Source organism: Leptosomus discolor, chromosome Z, assembly GCF_034619465.1.
Source record: "Leptosomus discolor isolate bLepDis1 chromosome Z, bLepDis1.hap2, whole genome shotgun sequence".
Taxonomy (NCBI): Eukaryota; Metazoa; Chordata; class Aves; order Leptosomiformes; family Leptosomidae; genus Leptosomus; species Leptosomus discolor.
Genome location: NC_141419.1, coordinates 65,404,494 through 65,421,774, shown reverse-complemented (window position 1 = coordinate 65,421,774; position 17,281 = coordinate 65,404,494). Strand labels below are relative to the sequence as shown.

The 17,281-nt window shown below is 41.3% G+C and overlaps 1 protein-coding gene across 1 annotated transcript; it reads right to left on the bottom strand.

Moving 5' to 3' along the window:
• Positions 1–553: 553 nt before the first annotated feature.
• On the bottom strand, positions 554–16,535 carry LOC147413304 (rho guanine nucleotide exchange factor 28-like). Its single transcript, XM_086480114.1, has 5 exons — positions 16,328–16,535; positions 14,196–14,489; positions 3,257–3,440; positions 1,195–1,375; positions 554–568 (listed from the first exon to the last, which is right to left on the bottom strand). The coding sequence occupies exons 1-5, from the start codon at positions 16,533–16,535 to the stop codon at positions 554–556; spliced, it is 882 nt and encodes a 293-aa protein (XP_086336240.1).
• Between the last annotated feature and the right edge of the window lie 746 nt (positions 16,536–17,281).

The window sequence follows — 17,281 nt, the reverse complement described above, 5'->3', positions numbered from 1 at the left end:
AAGTGAAGTGTAGTAGGCTTCTTCCTGAAAATACCAAGTGCAGAATTTTGCAGCTTTTAAGAGTCTTTGAGAGTCAGGCAAACATCTAACATACCACACTTTCTTTTTCCATTTCAAAGACTAAACTAAGAACAAGGATTTGATGAGTGCAAGAAAAAGCCAATTATATAAATAACAATGCATTCCTCATTACAGTCTTCATTTTGCTGTTGGGTTTACTATTGTTTCCATGGAAAAGCCACACACAAATTGTAGGTATTCTGCAAGCTACAAACACAGAATAACTTCTTTTTATTGGAACAAATCAAAATCTAGGCAGTGTAGTTACACAAGATTATAAATAAGGACTATACAATGCATCACACATTAAGTTTTTGTGTTAAACACAACACAGGGATCACGTTCTACATGAAAAAAACCCATGCAGAACGCAATAAAGGAAAATCAGCACACAAATAAGGAAACTTTAAGTTAAGCATGGAAAAGAAAACCTGAATTTTAAGATGAGAAAAAGAGAAAAGCCTATTTTTAGTGTGGTTTTTGTTCACTAGTTTTATACAGTCTCAATCTAAAAACATAAGTGAGCACCTACATTGCTATTAAAGAACTTGTGCTTTCAAGTGTTCTCCTTACTTCACTGAAACTGAGAGATGTCCTGAAGAGTATCACAATACTGCTCCGGACACCTTACAGCAAAATAAGACCCACTACACCAGAACTAAATTCTATAGCAAAAGTAGTCTGTACCCTGTATTTCTTTGGTAAATACTAGTCTGGTGGTTCTCTTGCTAAAAGGCTCCCAGGTACCACACTACTAGACAAAACAATGGAACTAAATTAAGTATTTCAAAGTAACAGTGTGACTACAATGGCAATGCAATTAAAGACACAGAGATTTTAGGGAAAGACATTCACTGTACAGTCCACAATGATTCAAAACCAACTTGGGAAGTAAATAAGGCTGTGACGAAGTTCACAACATCTCTTATCCTCCAGCCTCATACGCACAATGTGCTACACTTACACAAAGCAGAAGTCCACAACAACAATCCTGCAGTTAACGCTGGCCGCTAGTGACACAGGCAGCTTAAGCTAAAAAGCTAGTCAAGAAAAACAAATCCAGCCTGAAGAGTCTATATCTGGAAATTCGTGAAGAAAATCTGTGACAATGCCCTGAGCTAGACAGTTACCTACCTGGTAAAGAAGAGGTCTGTCCCAGAAGTATTTTCTGAAGAGGTTAATGTCCGACTCCAGCAAGTGCTGTGCAGTGTGGCTAAATGTCAGCGTCAGAGCTCCCGATGAATGAACAAACTGCACGCAAGCACTCTTGCTGATCTTCACTCTTGAAATGTCAAGCAAGTGACTGCCCTGGAAACTGGAACGACATGCTCTTTAAACCAAAGCGGATGCTCCGCGCACAGGTAGAATGAAAGCACAGCCACAGTGAGCTTCCTGCTAGCCTTCGGCACAGCCTGTCAGGACCCCAATGCACCTGCTGCAAAAAGCGGAAAATCTGAAACATCCACCGAAAACACACCTGCGCAAACAAATACTTACCAAAGACTCCACTGAGGCCTAAGAACACACAGCTACTTCTAGCCATCAGTGGGGAAAAAAACAATGGCAGCTATAGGTGGTTACTCACTAGTAAAATTAGCCAGAAACAGCAAGCTGTGACAATACCTATTTCTCCTTATGGCTGTACATTAGCAATAGTACCTTTTCCTGCTAATGTTGCCATATATAGCAGCAGGACACAACATGCAGCTAGCAGGTTTGTTATCCCATGACAGTGAAAAGCAGAAAGTATCTCAAGGGAATAGAGCATTGTTTGGACGTTACAAACAAATGAGACATTCATAACATAATGTACTGTACCGGTGTGGTAAGTGGGTTTTTTTCCAAACTGAAGCATGGGTAAGTTTCACATAAACTATACACTGCATGAAGCCAGAACCAAAAAAGCCACATACCAAAATAAAAATGTAACCCAATTCTTACATATTTCTATTTGCAAAGAGAAGCCAACAGTGAGAAGGCATCTGATGCTGAACATTTGGTACCCCAAGAGACGTACACGCACACACACCACGCAGCTCCTCAGGTCCGTACAGAGGAAACTCCAGACAGCTGAAACGTGCCAGAAAGCACTTGTCCTTTAAGTCATTTGTCAGTGTGGCAGCTCTCTGGCAAAACACAGTAATAGCTGCAGCACTGCTGACTCTCCCTTATTCTTTCAGATCTGAGCCTTACAAAGGTCACAAGTCTGCTGAGGTTTTGTGAAAGTCATAGAATCACAGAATCACAAGATTGGAAGAGACCTCTAAGATCATCAAGTCCAACCATCAACCTCATGCCACCATGTCCACTAAACCCTATCTCAAAGTGCCACATCAACACATTTTTCTAACACCTCCAGGGACAGTGACTCCACCACTTCCCTGGGCAGCAATCAGCCTCCTCTTCTCCAGACTAGACAACCCCAGTTCCCTCAGCTGCTGATCATCAGACCTGTTCTCCAGAACCCTCACCAGCTTCGTTGCCCTTCTCTGGACACGCTCCAGCACCTCAATATCCTTCTTGTAGTGAAGGACCCAAAACCGCACACAGTATTCGAGGTGCGGCCTCACCAGTGCCCAGTACAGGGGCACGATCACCTCCCTGCTCCTGCTGGCCACACTATTGCTGATCCAGGCCAGGATGCTCTTGGCCTTCTTGGCCACCTGGGCACACTGCCGGCTCATGTTCAGCCGGCTGTCGACCAGCACCCCCAGGTCCTTTTCCTCTGGGCAGCTTTCCAGCCGCTCATCCCCAAGCCTGTAGCGCTGCATTGGGTTGTTGTGACCCAATTCCAGGACCTGGCACTTGGCCTTGTTGAACCTCATACAATTGACCTCAGCCCAGGTCCTATGGTTCTGTTTATATCTAAATATCTCTAAATATATTTTTTAAGAGAGATCTTTACTTGTTGTTAATGTGTCAGGATTCAGCTGCAATAGTGCTGGGAGAGGTACCTGATGGTGCAACTGTTCCTCTGTCACATAACTGACTATTAATTGACTTGCAAATGTAACGACGGACGCAAAGCATAAACTTCCTTTAATTGTAATACAAGTTCACCCCTTAAAATTGGAATAATGTCAATAAACAACAGAAACCAACACAAAATAGGCAAGTCTTGAGAAAAACAACAGTACTCCCCACACCACTTAAGTGATAGGAGTTTTTCAAAGAAAGCAGCAACTGTTATACTCACTTTGTGAAGACCTCAACAAGTTTGGAGTGCCCATTTTGTAAAGCCAAATCTAATGGTGTTGCTCCATCCTCATTAGGTAATGCTAATGCTGATGAGCCTCCAGGCTGGGCTGCTAAGAACTGGGAAAGCTTAACCAAGCCCAATTTCATCACAAGGTGGAGAAGTGTTTCTTTACGTTTAGGCTCTGAAAAAACACAGCAAACAAACAAAATCCTGAGTAATAAAACCAGGCATTTTACTTGCTAGAAGGCATCAAATGAAACTTGTTATCAACTGCAGAAATATCACCACTCAGGTTGAGATCATCAAAAGTACTTTGGCAGAATCCAAACTAGGATATCCAAATACCATCTAATTTCAGCAGTCAAAGAAAACAGCTTGAATTAGACAATCTCAGTATTTCTGTCTTTCTTTGTATATAGCATAGCATTCAGCACAAAAGATGCCCTAAGATACTGCAGAAGATAGTTAAGAGGCAATTTCCCAGCTGCTTTGCATTGCCTCAGCAACACAAAACACCTGGGAAAAAGAAAGAAGAAGGAAAGAGAAAGGGGAAAGGGGGAAAGGAGGAAAGGGGTGATTTTTTCAAGGCAGGTTGCTTATCAGCATGGTAAGAGATCCTCAGCAGCACAGCAAGACATTAGCTAACACACATGTGGGTAATACATACAGGATAATTCTTGTGTTTCTCTTTTCAGAAAGGTGACCTCACCTGCCAACACTTCCTCTTCCACTTTTTAGCACATAATCATCAAGCCCAATGAGATGAAGCTTAAAATAAAAGAGTATACAATGATGACTTGGTCGCTAGATGTGGATTTTCCACTCAAGCCCTTCCCTGGCCTCTATTTAAACAAGGGTTTATCTGTCCACATAAATTCTCAAACACAAAGCCTCTGAAATTCAAAGCAAATAAATAGAATTAAGCTCAAGTGCCACTCAATCTGTTCCATACACTTTTTGTATGAAGTTAAAGGGTACTTTCACAAGGGTCAAGTATTTAAGGGCAGTTACTCTACAGCTCTCAGAACAACTAGCTGAAATCTGTTAGGTGTCAGTGATTTATGACATTCCATTGAAATTTATCATCCTGATTCCACAGACTTTTTCTTCCCTGTTACCCAACCAGTTCGGAATATGTATTGAAAATTAGACACTCCAGTGCTAAAGGAAACGTGAAGCTCCTGAAGCATATGTAGGTATGTGCACACATTTGTGTAAATAATACAGTTAAAATCCACAGCAAATTGCTGTCAAATTTCCTCTCTGCATCCATATTTACAAGCTAAAACTGTCTGTTGGAAAGCAATCCCCCAGCAGAGAGAGCAGTTATGTAGCCAAAAACGTAATAAACACGTTTTTCAGAAACACGCATTGAGCAAAGGTATCATGTAGTTACACACAAATACAGTGGCTCACGGCCGACTCCTATTCAGTTTAAGTGCTCCCTCTGAAAGTGTCAGCAACACTTATTTATAGAATCATAAGAAAAAAATAACAACTTTGAAGAGTTCTCAAGAGGTCTCTAGTCCACTCCTTGCCTTAAGGCAGGATCAGCTAAACCTAAATTGCTCCTGACAGGTGTTTGTCTCATCTGTTCTAAAAACCTTCCAACGATGAGAGGTTTTCATAACCTCCATAGCAATTTACACAAGGGATAATTTTACCCTCACAATCACAAAGATTTGAAATGCCTAACCTGCCTCACCCTTTCTCAGTACAAGCCTGCTGCTTCTTGTCCCATACGAAATGGGCACGAAAAACACTTCATTCCTTTCCCCTCGCAGCTTCCTTTTACAGAATTTTAGGCTGCTGTCAGGTCTCAGTTAAGTACATCCTCTCCGGACAGCTTAACAGAAGAGTTGCCTCCTGCAAAGCTGGACCTTTTGGAACGTCCTTTCAGAGCTGGAGGCCAAAATCATTAGCCTCCTTTGAAAATGTTGGACTTGAAGTGTTATAATAATAAAAAAACTTGTATCTCCCCATCTCATAAAGCCAGAATGGCAAGGAACCTAAGGAACTTGCTTTACCGCTCCACAGAGAAAACTACTGAGTGATCTGCACTGGTGATCAGTTTTTGCTCTGAATATTTGGCGGTTACCCATCCAGACTTTTTACCTTTCCATTTCAAATGTAATCAAAACTTTAAGAGAGAGTCAAATCACAGAAAAACAGATCAAGCTTCCTTTAATAAATGAAACAAATTCCGGACATCAGAGTAAAAGGGAGCTTCAGGACACAAGACTCTAGTACTGTAACAGCCAGCAAACCTGCACGTAGCATCTGAAGCCTTTATTGCACTGCAGTTCTAACAGAAGCAGACACATTAACAAGATGCAGGAGGGAGTCTTTAACCCAGAATATCACTAAACATATACACAATATGTACCTAAGTATTTCTAGAACACACATAGAAAAAGTCACGTCATTATTTTTTAAAAAATTAATCTTCAAAATTCCCTCTTACTTGTGGCTAGCCAACACGTAATCTGGTGCATTAGCCTTCCCATGCAACACTTACTTTCTCCCTAGGTTTGGGGCAAATACGATTTCTTTGTCTCCCCATTTCAGATTCGAGGCAAAAATGTGTACAGCTGGACACAGGATCTGCTGCAGGATCCTAGGCCACAGAGGAAAGTAGTAAACTACGGGTTTTTTCCTCAAAGGTCTGCAAAATAATTCTCATTTCAGTCTTCGGAGACAAAGATCATTGCTGCATTTTAGTTACCAACATTAATCACTAATGACATCAATTATAGTGTTTACATATCTATTAAGCAAGATGGCATATATATTTCCAAGTTTTCAAGCACATGCAACATTTAAGTCCACTGAATCTAACTCAAGCATTTGCAGAACTGCTTTGCTAAAGGGCAATACAGAACTACAGAATGGCTTGGGTCAGAAGGCACCTGTAAAGATCACCTAGTCCAACCCTCCTGCCATGGGCAGGGACATCTTTCACTAGATCTGCTTGCCCAAAGCCCCATCCAACCTGACTTTGAACAATTCCAGTAACAGGACAGCCGCAACTTCTCTGGGCAATCTGTTCCAGTGTTCCACAATCCTCATCATAAAAAAAATTTCTTCCTTATATCCAATCTAAATATAGTCTCTTCCAGTTTAAAATCTTTGCTCCTTGTTCTGTTGCTACAGGCCCTGGTAAAAAGTCTTTCTCCATCTTTCTTATAAGCCCCCTTTATATATTGAAAGGCTGCAATAAGGTCTCCCCAGAGACTTCTCTTTCCAGGCTCATAGAATAGGTGCTCCAGCCCTCTGATGATTTTCATGGCCCTCCTCTGAACCTGCTCCAACAGGTCCATGTCTTCCTTGTGCTGGGGATCCCAGAGCTGCATGCAGTACTCCAGGTGGGGTCTCGAGAGCAAAACCCAGAGTGAGTGAGTGGCGGGCTAAAGTCAGCCCATAGGGAATATGGAGGCATGAGGATCTGACTCCAACACACAGCTTCAAAGCCCAACCAAGCACTACTCATCAAACATCTTGGTCTACCTGGATCTGAGACCGTCTTCTATGGAAGAACATCTAAATGAGCAGGGCTCAGACTTCCTAAAACCCATGCAGAGATGGCTGATATGCCACTTCAAAAATGGGAGACCTCAGTTCAACTTCCTCCTCAGTCAGATGAGATTTGAACTGACACACATCTTCAAACTTCCTCTGATTACTCATCTGGTGGAAGCATGGCTTGTCCACTCCATTGCAGAGTATTTGAAATGTGTCATGGTTCAGACGGAAATCCAAGGGATGTGGTGCAGAAGACCAAGAAAACAGCAGACTAACTACAACACAACAATCAGCTGGTAGAAGCCTCTGCTGTTTGGCCACAGATGAGTTTCTCATTATATCGTCATCAGATGTGAAAAACAATGCTGGGAGCCCAGGTGTCTCACTTGCTCAGAGGATGCCCTTATCATTCAGATACAGTACAAAAATGCGTGCCAGTATCTTCCCTCTCCCTAAGTATGTTTCTGAACAGAGAGTGATAACATCATCTTTGCTTTGCACTGGCCCTAGTTCTATTTCTGTACTTCAGAGAGTCTTCCCACAGCAAGGACTTTAGCAGACTTTAGGCTATGCCATGAGCCTGGACCCCAGCAGAACACCACTGGATGCCAGGCACCAGCACTCCCTTGTCTGGCATGTTTATGTGTCATCAGATAGTTCGAGTTTAGATGCCCAGGAATTGCTGTGGTCCAAAACATAGGCCCTGAACGAACATTATGTATTCCCAGGTCAAAATGCTCACTAAAAAATGAGCTTTCAGAATTATGCCTGGGTCTGGAGTACTTAAATCCTGTTAAAGCCCCACTTTAGACATCAAAGTGGGTTCTTTGGATGCTTCCAACTAGACAATTTTTTCTATATACAGTGTTAATAAGCAGCCAGCACATAAGTCCATCTGATTAAAACACATGCAAATATATCAACCAGTATTAAGCACACTAAGCAACTGATCAGGTACTAACCACACCCCAACCCTCAGATTAAAACCACAGAAACAAAAATGCAAACTTTGAACTCCATCCTATGATTAAAACTTTGGCCTGGGGCCACTGGGTTTCAACATATATTGTAACACTGTAAAAAAGACAGATAAACTTGCTCTGGACAAGATAAGATTAGGACTTTCGCACTCAGCAAAAAGGGAGACCCTAGGAAGGCTTCCCTAACAAGGGATAGCCTACCTTCTGCTCTGACACTGCTGCAAACAAAGTACCCTTCTGGCAGCCAAATCTTAAAAACAATGCAGTATGAATAAGTCTGCTACAAAAGAACCTAGTTTTAAAAACAACTAATAAACAATAATCAAACTTCACAGTCTTGAAACACCATCTACAATAACAACTTCTAGTAACTGATTTTTATCTATCCAACCTAACAATCTTTATCTAACCTTAAGCTAAATTTGTTCATGGCTAGGTTGAATGCACATGGTAGCAGAAACACCCAGCAGCTCCACTGGCTGTTTTCAGCCCCGATGCACTTAGAAACAACACTCACATTCCTCCTCATCCTTCACCTCTACAGACTATGTCTTTGCTGGGCTACCCGCCTCTCATTACTCCCACCTGGCTTGCCCAGGAGTGAGCAGAACCTGATGGCACAAAGCAATTACTAATAGCTTCACAATACTAAAATCTGAAATAGAAACAGTAAAGCTGAAAAGGTAAATACATTCTTTCTATAGAAGAAAAGTGGTTTTCACCATGAAGATGGTCAAACACTGGGACAGGCCACCCAGAGGTTACAAACCGGCCATCCCTGGAGGTGCTCAAAACCTGACCCTGAGCAACGCAATCCAGTTTTGAAGCCAGCCCTGCTCCAAGTGGAGGGCAGGACCAGGTCACCTCCAGGGACCCCTTCCATTCAAATTCTGCTGCAGTTCTATTCCAGGATCAGCAATAACAAAAATTTAAAAAAAAAAAAAAAAGATATAATGACAGATAATAAGCTTTTTAAATAGACCTGCCTAAAAAGAAAATATTTGTACTAAAAAAAAAAGAAAAAGGTGACGTTCTGAAACAACTGGGTTTTAGCATTATTCCTCTTAAGAACAATTTCCACTTCCAGTTCTCCTCTTTCACCACCTCCTCTTATAGTTCCTCATTGTCATAGAATAAATGGCATTTTCCTACACTTTTCACTTTCTTTTCCCCTTCCCTTGAAGAAGATTTCAAATGTGGCAAAATGGCGGGGGGGACATAAACAAAAAGAATTACAAAGAAAATCATCAAGAAATAAAAAACCCCATGTTGTGAAAAAACAACATAGTTAATTCAGCTGCATTCAGTGGCAAACAGGAAAATAAGGAAAAAATGAAAACACCAGGCTTCTTCAACATATTCATATTTAAATAGTATAAAATACCATTTTTCATCAAGACATAAAACAAACAGTTCCTAAGATTTGAAAGACACACTGCTGGCTGATTCATACAGGGTCAGCTACTGCAAGGCAGGAGGTGCTGTAAAAGATACGCATTACCATGATGTTGTTTTGCATTGCATCCCAATTCTCCAGCCAAAACACTCTGTTTGACTTACACAGAGCTGAGCCAAACACAGTCTGTTTTAAACATCAAATAAATCCTTTTGTTCTTCCTTGCACCTGAATCCTTTCCTATGTCCAAAACAATAAACTAAAAACAAATATTTCTCTGACAGAAATGACTAAGCCCTTTCTGGTCTATGAATTTCATTCATTTCCTGAAAGGAGACTAAAAACCTCAAACTTGTGACTCACCCCTGTGAAAAGCAGGGGGAGACATCAAAACTGGCTGACAAATTCCAGTTTTTCCTGGCTTCGTACTTTTATGCATTACTGTTCATTTTTTCATTTCTCTGTTAGGTATGAGATTGTTTGTAAAGCCATCTTCGGTGCCTCCCGCTGCTGCAAAAACACACAAGTGGTTTTGTGAATAGACAGTGGCTGTGATGGATGAGGTCAGGTACGTGGCAGCCCAACTGAGGCCAGAGCTGTGGTGACACCTCCCCTTTCCACTTACCAAATATCTTGAACATCACCCTTTTCTTTATATAATTTCCCTATTCATCGTAACTTTATCAACTAACACCCAGAGGCTGGCATCAACGCTGCAGAAGAAAAGGGGGAGATGGGGGAAGGTTAAGCTCCATCGCAAAGGTGGACTTTAAGGAGTCTTGCCCCAGCAGTTTTAGCAGCAGAAGGGTAAGAGAAGGCTCCTATCCACCAGCCCCATGCAGTAAAGGCTGCGCGTGGTGCCACCACCTACACCGTCAGGTGAAGTCTCAGTTGACTTTACTGTTCGGGTGACCCCAACAAACACGCAAAACACTACAAGAGACGGTTTCTGTTAGTGGAGGGATCTTCCTCATTCTTTTGTACTGCAAACAAGCACCCTCTTGAGCAGTTTGGTTTACGACACTTGTTTACTGAATGCCACCAGAGTTCTTAACACCAGGCAGTGACATTCTCAGCCAGAAACCAAGAAGGGCTCTCCAGCCCTGTGCCAACTCACGATTGGGGTCAGGGTCAGACCATAACTTCATACCTGGTCTCTCCAGCAGCAGAGCAGGCTCCTGAGCCCCACTGCTTATATACTGCCTTAAATAGGAAACTTAAATCTGTTGTATCTCTTCCAGTACTTGCTCTACTGTCACTTTGCACATCACCATCTTCTTCAAGTGCTTAAGCCTTTTCCCGAAAAGCCCCTTCATGGTCAGGGAGATCTCAAATGTCTCCTCTCTGCTATTATTACCACTGACCAGATGATGAGGACCGTATACTTGCTGGGGACCTGCAGGTTGAAGCATGCTTGCCAATATCCTGCCCCATGCTGCAGGTTTCTTGGTCAGCAGCAGGCACTGGAAAACACTCCTCTGCTTGCCCAGGCTAGCATCCTCCTCCCTCTGACCCATGCACCTTCCAAAGGGACAAACTCCTACTGGGCCAAAGCTTTGTTAGTTTCTCTAACCCCCTAAACTGTCTGACAAAAAAAAAATGTTACCTTTCCTCACAACTCTCACCACACCTAGAAATATTTATCCACTCTTCCCAGTGTTTTCCTAATTCCATGGAGAACAGGCACTCTGGCCCCCTCTCCCTTTCCTCCCACAGGAATAAAGAAATCTAAAATTCCATCTGAGGAAAAGACACAGACAGAATTTTCTTTAATTTAGATCAAAAACACAACACGCATCAGCCAGGTTTGAACTGGTGTGGTTTAGCAGGAATATGTTTAACACATTAAACGAGTAACAGGATTTACAAAGAAAAGGGCAGGGAGAGTGCAATAAAGTAAAAAATTACACAGAAAATGGAAGAATGTTCCCCAAAGGCAAACTATAAAGCAGCGAGGTTTGGTACTTCAGTTCACTCCAGAAGATCTATTCCTAGAAAACAATTATGAAGCATTTATGAAACAAAACAAAAATTCTCCTTCACAACAGGTAACTAAGTAAGTATAGACACTGTTTCCTTCCCTATGATCCACACCTAATTTTCATAATTCAGGCTGTAATTTAATTGCTTCTACTAATAGCCTTAAACCTAAAAGAGCACTCTTCCTCTTGAAAATAACTGTAAATAGTGGCAAAGCTGTCAACAACTGTTCTTGTTTTATTACCAGCACAGTTAAGCTACCCAGACAACCTGAACTCACTCTCCCAGCAATGCCCTTAAAACAACCCGAAACAGACACCCTCGGCCTCCTGTATGTAAGGCAGACCCCTTGCAAGGTCCACACACCTGTGCTCCTGCTCTCCCTCCAACACCCAAGAGACGTAAGCCTGTGTGTCAAGAAGAAAAAAGTTGCAGTGAAGATGCTGAATCTATGTTTGATGGTCCTCGGGGTGCCGCCAGTCCTAAAAGACTGCCCTAACCTGACGGCACTAAGAGAGGAAAGGTTACTTGGAAGCATTTTTCTCATCCAGATTAAACCACCCCATCTTTCTTTCTTCTTTTTTTTTGGTAAACCGAAAAACTGTGGGAAGATTCTTTTATTTTTTTTTTAGCAGCTCTAACAAATTACTTGGCTTAATATTTAATACTGATTATCTCCATAAATTGAATAATCCAATTTTCAGAAGGAAAATACCCTTTATGAAGGTGCAATCAACAAGAAAAACAGCTTATCCCTCCTCCTCCTCCCTACCACTCCTTCCCCCTTCTTCAAACCCACCAACAAGTAAGAGTCTAAGCACAGCACCCCTATTGGGTTCCCAGTTTCCACTAGCAGCAAACTGCTTACAGGCCAAGTGATCTCAACATCTGACCAGTCTGTGTGAGTGAGCAGCTTCTGACATGGCTTGTTATGAGTGAGGATTATCAAAAGGTTCATGCTTTCTTGTTTGTTTTGTTAAACTCAAAATAACGTGGCTAACAAGTCCTGACCTGTGCAATTGCACTAAATTCCTGAATTATTTGCAATGCTCTCTAGACAATCCAGGCTCTCTCTTTATCCAATGCTTTTTATACCTTATAAAGGGAATACAAACACTTTTTCCAAATACCAAAACTCCTATGAATAAATTATTCTTCTATCTTTCCATCAACACGTATGTCTCTAAATCCTCATAAAAAAGAATGAGGTCCAAAAGCACCATATGGTGCAATAATTTTCTACAGCAATGTGTCACTCAAAAGTAAATTTTTTCCAATAAAAATAGCCCAGCAGCTCTGAAAACTGACAGGATCTCACAAGGATGAGGTTATAACTAGTGATGGATGATAGGACCCACATCTTTCACAACACCACTACTAAAAAGAACACCCCAATACTGTCAAGTATCAAGACACCATCAGACCTCTGGGGCAAGGAGTTGCAGGGAGAGCAGGTAGGGAAAGAAGGATTTACCCTCTTTCTAAATCCTCATAAATTCCCTGTTTCTCATCCATTCTGATCTTTCAGAGCATGGGGAAGAAATAGAGTGGAAGTGATGGAAGACGAAGAACTTTCTCCTCCTCTTCTCATCTGTGCTGAGATCTGAAGCCCTCCCGCCCCAGTCCATCCCCTTCCTTTCCTTCCCCTGCATGCACAGGGCTCCCTCAGCCACATGCAACCATCAGCTGTGCTTGGCCTCTTGGCTTTGGGGACAAAAGCCCAGTTGGCTTTGCCCAAGGATCTCTCAGCATTGGTGGTACCCTGACGATGCTTCTGGGTCAGGCTTCAACTGGTTTTGATGAAAAGTTTATTCAGGTCTGTGAACAAAACTACAGCTGATTTCTTCAGACTTTGAACCAAGGTCTGCTCTGCTAAGATTCAACTGCCATTCCAGCAGTTGAGTAATGTGAGCAAATATTTACTACACACCCAAATGAATCAAGTAACAGCTTTTTTTTATTATTTTCTCTCCTGTCTAGCCAATATTTGAATGACTCTAGGTATTTGTTTTCACATTTCTTCAAAGAGCTGTATACAACAAACGGACAAAATCCATCCTTTTCCTGAGGAAGGCAGTAGCAGATTTCAAGCTATCTGTCATTAATAATTAGAAAGATTTAAGACAGGAAAAAAGCCCTCACCAAAGTAATGGGCTAACTGTTGTGTTTTCACTTACCAAAAGCTTGCATGAATCTGTCTTTCAGTTTGGCTCATACGGAAACTGCCTGTCCTCCAATTTTTAGCAATTTAAAGTACTAAGAGGAAAATAGCCAAAAGTACCAAATTTTCAATGAAAAACATGTGAAGCCATCAACACTGTTTCCAACCTCAGCTGTAAATCAGCTGGGTCTGCAAAAAAAATTATACTCTTCAAGAAAAACCTAACTAAAGTTTTCTCTTTGCAACGAAACCTGAAACCAGGAAAATTTCACCTGATTTTGTTACAAAATTTTTCAAGAGCATATCCTAACGTAAAGTTTCATGTATATTTTCATCCCAATTCTGCTACAATAGGAAAAAAACCCACAAAACTTGTTTAATTTTATTCTCCCCAAAGAATGATCATAGATATAAATACAGCATAAACACTGACGGAACCGTGATAAAAATTATGTTTACTCTGTACATCAGAATTCCTACAGTAACACATTCTTCTGTTTTATGACAGTCTCATTATTGTCTGCATAATTAAACTATCTCACTTCATTGGAATCATGCCAGCAATACTTCACTGCTACAATTCTTGCTTTTTTTAAACAGACAGCTCTTTAATCTTCTAAACGCAGAGTCTATTTATAAATGAACTGCATTCACAGTGAGTCAAGGCACAAAAAACTTCTGGAGAGACTGAGTTACAGTAACCATCATTATCTTTTTTTAAACCTTTGGGCACCAACCAAATCCCTGATTACCCCTCTCATACCTGAACAATTTTTCATCTCACTCACAAAATGAAGCACAAGGCTTGAGAACCTGGGACAAAATGGTGAGATACTCTGCTCTGAACAGTGTACCAAACCACTCTTAAAAGCTTTCCAACTTAAAATAAAATTTTACCACCTTCTGAGCAGCTTCCAAGGATGTTCCAGGTCAACGGCAATTCTTCATGAGCAACAGCCATCATCAAGTCATTATCCAGGGACTGCAGATCTTTTATCCTTAGCCCAAACTTATCCAGCAACATCTTGTGACTAGCAGCAGTAACACATTCTGCATGATCAACCAGAAAGTGAGACAACTTGCAAGACAGATTCTCTCTGTAAGTGATGGGACAGCTGCCGAGGATCACCGGTGAGTATCCCCTTGTGTACATTAACACGGAAACAGAAACTGTTTCTTGGCATCCATGGCCTGTAATTATAATGCAAATTATTCACTAACATTACCTATGTTCAGAAATCACATTAGTTTTTCCTCATTTCCCCCTGCCTCCTCTAAGAGCTGTGGTTACGCACCTAGAACTATTTTATTCTTCCGTCTAATTACCCCTATTACACATAGGGCATCCACCACCCATTTCTCGTGATCAACTTGGATTCAAATAGATTGTGAACTGCCAGTCCTCCCACTTGTACCAACATAACTAATTCTAGAACCAGTCTTTCTAGGTGAAGGTTCTTTAACCACAATGGAAAGAAGAGGTAACCACATCGGGATGAAATCCCACAAATCAAAAGCTTGAAGGTTCTTTGGTAAGAACTAAGAAAAATGAGATGCTCACGACAAGAGTGGCAGAGTAGCCTGCAACACAAACTCTGAGTGATATATCTATTTATTAATATCCATTTTGTACCTATCTAGTGTCTCCATGTAGGCAAAAACCCAGAAGCTTTTAACTAATGCATACTTCATGCTTTTGGCAGACTTGATTAAATGCTGTATCAACTCTCTAACACTTGGAACTCTTCAAGTCCAAAAGGGTTTGTCTCTCAAACCTCTTAAAACACTTTGTGCATTCTTCATCCTCCCTTGCCATCTAAGTGAAGGTGGATGTCATATACCGAAAAAAGGTGCAAGCTGTTCCTCTCACTGGAGAGCTAACCATGACATGGGTGCAAATTTAAATTTTTCAAAATATCCCTGAATAACTACAACGATATATGCAATCTAATAACTGCAGAAGGAAGCATGCACTTACTGCATCTGCAGTTGTTTTTAAAGTGCTCTGTATTCCCTTATATTGGCCACTACAAAACAGTACTAAAAACATCAGGGCTGTATTTTAACCCCACACTTTATTTACATCTGTTCATGGCTCCTGTTGTGAACAGGCAGAGGATTAAGCGTGGCCTGTAGCCTCCTGTTTTTATTCCTAGCCCAGAAGCAATCACTTAATAATGTCACTCCAGGCTTCACAAAAAAAAAAAAAAAAAAAAGACTTTGCTATCCTGGAAGTATAATATTTTCCCCATTGTAATCCATGGCAATCATTATTTACCACTTACAGGATCAAAGGAATCACCATGTAACGGCAGCAAACTTTCCCTTTTTATATTCAACAGTTATTTTCATACTCTAAATCTCCTTTAGAAAATAACAAGAGGATCACACTGCACAGGTACATCATGTCTATAGCCACCTACTCACACAAATTAAAAGGTCACAAAGCACACAATAAAGGTGACGAGCAGGGTTTATGTTACACCCATGAGCGGGACAATGCCAAGGCAGAGAACCAACTGTGAGGGGACACAAATCCCCCATTTGCAGTGAGCCACCCATGGGATGGTTTGCCTGACACCTCTGCACTGTATACAGCTCCAGCAGAGTTCCAGGCATCGCACACCTCCACCACGGGGGCTTGCAAGCCAGGCTAACTGCTGCACCCAGGGAAGGCTCACATAAAATCGTCACTTTTGCAGGTGTTAGGATGCCCAGAGGCAAACAGTTGTGGCATAGAATTAATCAATACTAAAAATTATGCCATCCCTGAAGACTGCACTTTAATGCAAGCCCAGTAACACTGTCTACACCTGATACTGTGCTGGTGTGGATTGCTACAAAAGGCAGGATCACCTATGGTAAGTGAAACTCAGCCTGGATCCTAAAGCCATCATTCAATTCCTGCATTTCCTCCATTACAGAGCCACAAAACAGAGTTACACCAAATTGTCCAGTTCTGCCCAGCTTATAAATGGGGGTGGGGTATAGCGAAGAGATGAAAAATGTAAACAGGAGTTAATGCTCACCTGGAACAATGGACTGAAGAGCATCGTCACTAATTCGCTCAGCAAACATTATGTGCCTCTTCAGGGATCCATCATAAACGAAGTAAAACTCTGCGTCCTCTGGGAGGTAAATGTCTTTGTCAAATTTTGCACATATAGTCACCTGTCCCTGAAAAATGAAAGTGCTTTCAGAAACATCCAGTAAATTTCTCATCTCCAACAAACCCATTGTCACATACTTCAGATGCAAGTTTACTATAACCTTTTCAAATCTACTACACAGAGGCTGTGATTCAATTGACAAATCTGTAGTTTTCTACTTCCATTTAGAAAATACCACTGGTTTTCTGCCTGCACAAGCAAAGGTGATTTTAAAAACTGCCTTTTAACTTACGTCTTTCAACTAAATTCTTTCATCCCGACCCACACAAATATAACTGATCTTTTATTTTAAAATAAGTTAATTAGAATAAGAGAGTAAGTGAACCCAAGTATTTCGCTATAACAAAAGCGTGCTTTGTGTTAAAAAAAAATGAAAAATTCAAAAATGCTTGAAGTGATCTTGGACTCAGTTTACAAAACAAAAGCACTGATGTAATTCTACAACTGACTATGCTGGTTTGAACGAATACTAGTTCCCAGATATCAGCCTGTGGGTTTCTTTATAGTAAATAGAAAGCAACCAGCCAAGAAAAATCTGTCATACAATAGCTTCAAAAAAAGAACAGGAAAGGGATCTGAGAAGCAGCAAACAATAACAAATGTCTGACATGTTTGAGGGAGGAAACTGAGATGAAGTTGCATTTCCTCAAAGAGGAGGACAGTGTGCTCTACCACCATCCCTGGCTGCCACACTTGTTCTAAATAAGCTAGAATTGCCCCAACACCTGGCAGCAATGGTGTTTTCTGGAAAATGCGCTGCAGAAGAACTTCTCAGCCATTCACACGTCCAAACGATGCCTGCCCTGCCTCTTA